The sequence below is a fragment of the Ictalurus furcatus genome, chromosome 26 (genome assembly GCF_023375685.1).
Source record: "Ictalurus furcatus strain D&B chromosome 26, Billie_1.0, whole genome shotgun sequence".
NCBI lineage: Eukaryota > Metazoa > Chordata > Actinopteri > Siluriformes > Ictaluridae > Ictalurus > Ictalurus furcatus.
The window spans coordinates 20117199-20125995 of NC_071280.1; the positions used below are offsets into that span (position 1 = coordinate 20117199).

At 41.6% G+C, this 8797-nt stretch overlaps 1 protein-coding gene across 1 annotated transcript in view; it reads right to left on the reverse strand.

The window, feature by feature from the left end:
• Positions 1-8728, reverse strand: part of LOC128602271 (mesothelin-like protein) — a 16306-nt gene extending 7578 nt beyond the window's left edge. The window contains exons 1-13 of the mRNA XM_053615965.1: positions 8573-8728; positions 8218-8343; positions 7096-7289; positions 6655-6743; positions 6410-6537; positions 5892-6016; positions 4934-5051; positions 4399-4614; positions 3717-3887; positions 3341-3484; positions 2936-2985; positions 516-645; positions 73-155 (exon numbers count right to left, since the gene is read on the reverse strand). Of these exons, the coding sequence (XP_053471940.1) occupies positions 73-155; positions 516-645; positions 2936-2985; positions 3341-3484; positions 3717-3887; positions 4399-4614; positions 4934-5051; positions 5892-6016; positions 6410-6537; positions 6655-6743; positions 7096-7289; positions 8218-8343; positions 8573-8695 (1697 nt within the window). The 5' untranslated portion in view covers positions 8696-8728. The remainder of the gene's footprint in view (positions 1-72; positions 156-515; positions 646-2935; positions 2986-3340; positions 3485-3716; positions 3888-4398; positions 4615-4933; positions 5052-5891; positions 6017-6409; positions 6538-6654; positions 6744-7095; positions 7290-8217; positions 8344-8572) is intronic.
• Positions 8729-8797: the final 69 nt, after the last annotated feature.

Consider the following 8797-nt stretch of genomic DNA (forward strand, 5'->3'; position numbering starts at 1 on the left):
GTATGTGTGCGTGTGTGTGAATGTATGTGTGTGTGTATGTGTGTGTATGTGTGTGTATGTGTGTGTGCATACTTGTAGTAGAGCAGCATGTCAGCAGGATAATCAGTGAAGACAGTCAGAGTGTTATTCTTTATGTAGTTGTACATGCAGGTGAGCTGAAGGACACACAGGAATGTAGAGGTTAGCGTAGCATGTCACTGATGTTTCACTCCACCATTAAACACCATTAGATGAGAATATTATACCACTGTTTTAGCCGAGTATAACAGTAGCCTGTAAAACCTTACTGCATTCTATTAAGACAAATGAGGCGTAAGTAATGGAGTAAATATCACACAGATTGTGTTAATAACTAGTGAGGACATGCTAATAACTAATTAAACTAGATAATTAAATAAGCAGAGGTTTATCAGGCTAGCATGTGACATCACAAGTCTAGATATTGTTATCTCCACAAGATGTCCAGCTCCCCATGTTTATAAATCATTATTAACTATGGTGTGTGTGTATCTCACCTGTGACTCCTGTAGGATAACCTTTGTGTTGCCACGGCTCCTGCAGCCTCTGATCAGATTCTTCACCTTCTCAGTGCTGAAGCTCTGAACACGGCTGCATGTGAAACCCTGCAACACCTGGAATGAGATACTGCACAAAGAGAAACACACTGTACTGTTCACCATGTTGTGGCCCGAGTCACTGACCAGCCAATTGTGCGTTACACCAGGTGTGTTATATCAGGTGTGTATAATCAGGTGTGTTATATCAGGTGTGTATAATCAGGTGTGTATAATCAGGTGTGTTATATCAGGTGTGTATAATCAGGTGTGTTATATCAGGTGTGTATAATCAGGTGTGTATAATCAGGTGTGTTATATCAGGTGTGTATAATCAGGTGTGTTATATCAGGTGTGTATAATCAGGTGTGTTATATCAGGTGTGTTACAGTAGGTGTGTATAATCAGGTGTGTATAATCAGGTGTGTATAATCAGGTGTGTTACAGTAGGTGTGTATAATCAGGTGTGTATAATCAGGTGTGTTATATCAGGTGTGTATAATCAGGTGTGTATAATCAGGTGTGTTACAGTAGGTGTGTATAATCAGGTGTGTATAATCAGGTGTGTTATATCAGGTGTGTTACAGTAGGTGTGTTATATCAGGTGTGTATAATCAGGTGTGTTATATCAGGTGTGTTACAGTAGGTGTGTTATATCAGGTGTGTATAATCAGGTGTGTATAATCAGGTGTGTATAATCAGGTGTGTTATATCAGGTGTGTTACAGTAGGTGTGTTATATCAGGTGTGTATAATCAGGTGTGTATAATCAGGTGTGTATAATCAGGTGTGTATAATCAGGTGTGTTACAGTAGGTGTGTATAATCAGGTGTGTTACAGTAGGTGTGTATAATCAGGTGTGTATAATCAGGTGTGTTATATCAGGTGTGTTACAGTAGGTGTGTTATATCAGGTGTGTATAATCAGGTGTGTTACAGTAGGTGTGTATAATCAGGTGTGTTATATCAGGTGTGTTACAGTAGGTGTGTTATATCAGGTGTGTATAATCAGGTGTGTATAATCAGGTGTGTATAATCAGGTGTGTTACAGTAGGTGTGTTATATCAGGTGTGTATAATCAGGTGTGTATAATCAGGTGTGTTACAGTAGGTGTGTTATATCAGGTGTGTATAATCAGGTGTGTATAATCAGGTGTGTTACAGTAGGTGTGTTACAGTAGGTGTGTTATATAAGGTGTGTATAATCAGGTGTGTATAATCAGGTGTGTTACAGTAGGTGTGTTATATCAGGTGTGTATAATCAGGTGTGTATAATCAGGTGTGTTACAGTAGGTGTGTTACAGTAGGTGTGTTATATAAGGTGTGTTATATCAGGTGTGTATAATCAGGTGTGTATAATCAGGTGTGTTACAGTAGGTGTGTATAATCAGGTGTGTATAATCAGGTGTGTATAATCAGGTGTGTTACAGTAGGTGTGTTACAGTAGGTGTGTATAATCAGGTGTGTATAATCAGGTGTGTATAATCAGGTGTGTTACAGTAGGTGTGTATAATCAGGTGTGTATAATCAGGTGTGTTATATCAGGTGTGTATAATCAGGTGTGTTACAGTAGGTGTGTATAATCAGGTGTGTATAATCAGGTGTGTTATATCAGGTGTGTTACAGTAGGTGTGTTATATCAGGTGTGTATAATCAGGTGTGTTACAGTAGGTGTGTATAATCAGGTGTGTTATATCAGGTGTGTTACAGTAGGTGTGTTATATCAGGTGTGTATAATCAGGTGTGTATAATCAGGTGTGTATAATCAGGTGTGTTACAGTAGGTGTGTTACAGTAGGTGTGTTATATAAGGTGTGTATAATCAGGTGTGTATAATCAGGTGTGTTACAGTAGGTGTGTTATATCAGGTGTGTATAATCAGGTGTGTATAATCAGGTGTGTTACAGTAGGTGTGTTACAGTAGGTGTGTTATATAAGGTGTGTTATATCAGGTGTGTATAATCAGGTGTGTATAATCAGGTGTGTATAATCAGGTGTGTTACAGTAGGTGTGTATAATCAGGTGTGTATAATCAGGTGTGTATAATCAGGTGTGTTACAGTAGGTGTGTTACAGTAGGTGTGTATAATCAGGTGTGTATAATCAGGTGTGTATAATCAGGTGTGTTACAGTAGGTGTGTATAATCAGGTGTGTATAATCAGGTGTGTTATATCAGGTGTGTTACAGTAGGTGTGTATAATCAGGTGTGTATAATCAGGTGTGTATAATCAGGTGTGTTACAGTAGGTGTGTATAATCAGGTGTGTATAATCAGGTGTGTATAATCAGGTGTGTTACAGTAGGTGTGTATAATCAGGTGTGTATAATCAGGTGTGTATAATCAGGTGTGTTACAGTAGGCTATGATTCTATACAGCATTACTCACTTGTCTGCATTGGAGAACTCATCAGCCACTATGCCAAAGAACAGCATGGCCTGTGGAGAACACATTTACACACACTTTTACAATTTCGGCTTATTTCACCGATCTTCAGGTTAAACTACCTGCTGCCTGCTCATATTCAGAAACACATCACGTGTTGGTCTTTAGTGTGATTCAGGGATTAACTCCAAATCCTGACAGGTATAGTGTCAAGTGTAGAGGCCTACAAAGCCACTGGAAAAAAAACAACTGATGGAGCATGAGACACAAGACGAGAGAGATGGGAGACTAGGGATTATCTTACAGAGATAATCCCATGTGAGATCTTCTTAAGGCTCTTTCTTAACTTTATACATTTTTATATTTTGTAAACATTTTGAAAACAAGCGGCATTAGCAGAAGTTGGACCTGATCATAGGACCACTGTTTCCGATTGAGTGTTGTGGCTGTTTGTTGAGACAGAAACAGCAGAGACGGGCGAGGAATCAACGTTGTCATGTTGTCCGGCACATTCTGCACAACAGCGTCAGGGTTGGAGTTCACTGAGATGATCTACAGAGGAAAGAGAGAGAGAGAGAGACAGATGTTGTGTTCATAAACACCTGATTAGTAGATTAGTACTTACTTCAAGGTGTAATGTCTCTGTAAACTCCATGCAACATTTGGTGAGCCAGCCAGGAGTGTCAGAAAACAGGGTTCAAGCTAACTTGGTCATATTATAAGATGCATGATGGGGTGTGTGTGTGTGTGTGTGTGTGTGTGTGTGTGTGTGTGTGTGTGTTACCTGGTTGACAACAATCTGTTGCGTGGTGATGGGAGCAGTGAGCATGTTATTTAGGAAGGTCTGAGACTGCAGGGCGCTGAGCAGTGTAGTTGCAGAGATGTTGCTGAACAGAGTGGATGGAACACCCTTCATCAGTGTGCCCAACTGCTGCAACGACTCGACTGTGGTGATCTACACACACACACACACACACACACAATGAGAGAGATCTAATACATTTCAAATTCCTCCCCTGACAAAGCCTTTGAAATTACAAGGCATCGTAAGTAGTAAGTACACAACTACGCACAACTTTTATAATCCCATCACTGATCAAGCACGAATCCACAACAATTTGCATGTAAAACATTATATTTAAGACTCCGTTATTTAGCACTAAGACAGATCCATGTAAAACGGTATGTACAAATGGAACTCATGTTTCCAACATGGCAAGGCGAACACATAAAGTGGTTCGTCATGAAAATGCTGTTGCTAGGCAACTGGAAATATAAACAGAAAGCGTAACCTAGCTAACAACTGAGACGAACTAACGTAGCTATCTGATTAATAAATGATATAATGAAGTGATAGCTGTAGAATATAATATATACTGTATATAGAGTAATAATGATTCAGTCATGCACTGTGTCCTGATTGATTCTTCACTGGTGCTTAATAAAAACCGGGCGAGACGGCATACCTTATACACTCCAGCTGAGAGCATTGATTGGATGATGGCCATGGCCTGGCTCAGGCTCCAGCCATCCACAGAACTGAGGAAACCGAGGGTGGACAGTAGGGTGGAGGGGCTAGAACTTTCAATCTGACCAACACTAAGACCGGTGATGGAGTTACCCAAACTCGAAATGGTGGCTGGCGTCAGGACGTCCACGTTACTTGCTAGTGCAGCAGATACCTAGACACAGAAACATGATTAATCATACATACTGTACAGCCAGCACACAATACACTGACAAACACACACACACACACACACACACACACACACATACACACACACACATACACAACAATTATTGATATTTGCTGGATTCTAAGTCTCTGTGAGTGTCTATACAATACACACATGTTGCTTCACTGTACAAATCATTAATGTAGAAGGCAAATGGACAAATTTGTATAACTGCTCAATTAGCAGCCCTACTGTAAACACACTAACAAATGCACAAACTACCAATGTGTGTGTGTGTGTGTGTGTGTGTGTGTATACATACAGTAGAATCTATGACTGTGCACTGCTGTTGTAGAACTTTGTTGATGGTCATTGTATCATTTTGAGTCAGGTTTGAGAATGCACCTGCTGGAGCGGAACACCACAACTGTGTGGGGAGACTACACACACGTACACACACACACACACACACACACACACACACACACCATTAATAACACTTATCTACTGAGATAAAGTTAAAAAAAAATTTCTAATTACAGGAGTTGGCACAGATGAGCATGTCTGAGTGAGACAGATGAGCGTGTCTGAGTGAGACAGATGTGCGTGTCTGAGTGAGACAGATGGGCGTGTCTGAGTGAGACAGATGTGCGTGTCTGAGTGAGACAGATGGGCGTGTCTGAGTGAGACAGATGGGCGTGTCTGAGTGAGACAGATGAGCATGTCTGAGTGAGACAGATGAGCGTGTCTGAGTGAGACAGATGTGCGTGTCTGAGTGAGACAGATGGATGTGTCTCAGGGGGCAGATGGGCATGTCTGAGGGGGCAGATGGGCGTGTCTCAGGGGCAGATGGGCGTGTCTCAGGGGGCAGATGGGCGTGTCTGAGTGAGACAGATGGCGTGTCAGAGTGAGACAGATGGGCGTGTCTGAGTGAGACAGATGGGCGTGTCTGAGTGAGACAGATGGTCGTGTCTCAGGGGGCAGATGTGCGTGTCTGAATGAGACAGATGGATGTGTCTGAGGGGGCAGATGGGCGTGTCTCGGGGCAGATGGGCGTGTCTCATGGGCAGATGGGCGTGTCTGAGGGGGCAGATGGGCGTGTCTGAGTGAGACAGATGGGCATGTCTGAGTGAGATAGATGGGCGTGTCTGAGTGAGACTGGTGGGCGTATCTGAGGGGGCAAATGGGTGTGTCTTTATACGTGACTATAGTTTAGAACAGTAAAGTTCAGTAAAGGTGTATTCACAGTGTAACATGCTAATGGAATCATGTTAGCTCACAGGTTGATGCTGAAGTCCGGCTTGAGATCAAACAACATATTTGCGTAGACAGTGATGATGTCTTGGCTAACGTTGTTCTTTCTGAACAGTTCAAGGTTCTGTGCATTGGGAGTGAACTGCTCCAGCTGGAGAAGCAACACAGACATGGAAGCACAACATGTACTGGCTTGTTTTATAGATGTACCACAATATTAAATATATAACTATACATGGATAAAAACGTATGATGTTTGTTAATAAATAAAAATATTGTAATTGTTGGTAAATTGCTGTGGTATAAGAGGTATAAAACACTTGAGGACAAGCTGTTATTGGAAAATGATCAACTTCAGGGTGATAACAGTCTTTATTATTATTAGCACTAACTCTGAGTGTTCTGAAGAATGGTGTGTGTCTCTGGAGGGCTTGGAATACATGATCATTTTTCTGTAATCTAGGAAAACCGCTATAGATAGTTTTCCCGAACAGATAGCATCTTAATAGCGAGGTTTTGGTTTATTACTCTCAGCTTTACTCACATTTACACCTCCAAACTGTTGCAGGTCATTCACAGTGATGAAGGTGATGAAGACTCCGATGTACTGATAAAACCAGGCAGTGGAGTTCAGCACAGGGTCTGAGTGGTTGTAGCATTTGGGTGGGGTTGCTACAGCAAAACATGAGCGCAACAATGAAATATGACACAGTTAAATCTAGCATGGACGAAGCAATATCCATACCTTCGATTCAAAACAGAAGCCTGTTAAACACGTATTTGATGTACCTGTGGTCAGGAAGGTCTGGATGGTGACATAGATGTCTTTCATGGTAAAATCTGCCTTGCTAAAGTTATAACCTCCCATCACAGACACTCTGAAAGAGACAACAATTCCCTCATTATTTCTGAACACATGTATTCCACCTGCATTGCTGAATTCTTAATTCTGTTTGGTCAGGTGATTGTTGCCTTCTAATAAAAGAATGATTTTAAGTGTTCAGATCTACTTTGTGTTCGATGAGGACCTCGGCATCTAGTCCTTTATATATTCAGCCTAAACTGAGAAAATCTCCACTTACATACACATTACATTTACAAATTATTCATGTTTAGATGGAAATTAACATTAGCATAACAAAGAGAAGTGTGTGAGCCCTCTCAGAGTGCAACACATAGCTAATGTTACCAAAAATAGTGACGTTCTAGCTAATATTTTTATTTACATACAATTTGCGGAAGGCAAGGCAGGAGGCCCCGGACATCTGGGTGGAGCTGATCATCTGAGAGCTGAGGTAGGGCAAGTATTGGACTTGCATGACACTAAACCATCTGTCCACATCAGCCTGAGATGAGGCACTGATAGCTTGAGGCCACACACACTCCAACGTCTGGCTGGCCAGAGCTGAGGACAAAACAGGCTCCTGGAGAGAGACAGAGAATAAATATTACTCCATTGCTGTTAAACTGCTGCGGTCTGTGTCCTAAACCATCACATCTCAGTGTGACTCATTGTGAAATGCTCACAGCTGTACCCTACTTCCTGCGAAGGCCACGCCCTTCGTGTTGAGAGCTCTGAAGACTGAACCATAATGGCCTTTTGAAGCACACATAAATGTTGTGTCTGTAATAGGATGAGTGGATGGATGAGTGTACAGATGAATATGAGAAGTATGTATGGATTGTTGAATAAATGAAAAGTTGTGCATAGCTAGAGGTGGATGGATGGAGGGTTAATGGACGGTTGTATAATTTATAGATGGTGGATGGATAATTGTTAATAGAGTGCTAGATGGCTTGTGGGATGTATGTATTGGGTGGATGCATGGACAGATAGATGGATAGATCTGGTGGATTCTATGCATTATATGGAATGTAATGGATATATGTATGTATGGATGGAGAGATTACAGACTTCCGTATGTGGATCTGGTTAAGGGCGTCTGCAAATTCCATAAATATAAATGGAGAATTGTGGACTGAAGGATTTATGGATAGAGTGGATGGATAGATAGATAGAGGGATGGATATATAGACAGATGAATGCATGGATGAATCAATGGATGATAGATTATATGGATTATATGGAATGGATGTATATGTTGGATAAATGCTGGACGGTGAATTATTTTAATGCAGGAGGGATAGTGGATAGGAGGATGAATGGATGGATGGAGGGTTAGATGGGTGTATTAATGGATGGGTTGAGGAAGAGGTTGGCAGGCTGGGTGGAGGGTCTGTCTCTCTGAAGCTTCTGAGAGTTTTGGTAGAATAGTTAGAATTTACTGGTGAAATACAGGTTGTTTTTGCTTTGTGTGTGTGTGTGTGTGTGTGTGTGTGTTCTTGGCTTACACTTTGCAGGTACTTCTCTGTTTGGTTGTAGTTGTTGAAGAGTTCGCACAGTTGAGTTTGATTGTCCACAGTGCCAGGGTGATTCAGGAAGTTAGATAGCTCTGCTGGAGACAGGGAGTTCAGGAGCTACACACACACACACACACACACACACACACACACACAAATGAATTACATAGCTGATGAAGTTACACTTTCATAAGTTTGGAATGGATACGATTTGTTACTTATTCATTACTAATCACACAGAATGATCGTGATAAGTAGATGAGTGTGATTGCTTTGTAAGTGATTGGTTGATCCACTATACTGCCCGCTGCATGTGATTGGTTGATTAACTGACGGCTGCTCTGACCTCTGGCATGCGGGCTGGAGGCATGAGGGACAGGAAGGTGGAGAGAGAAGGGAACTGGAAACCCATGAAGTACGACTGCAGGAAGACGTAGTAACTCTGATTAGTGTAGCAGTTCATCAGCATGGGTCCTGCAGGAAGATGGAGGGATGATGGGTGGGTAGATGGCTAGATGAGTGAGACTGCGTGTATGGCATGCTTATATGGATGGATAGATGATTAGATATT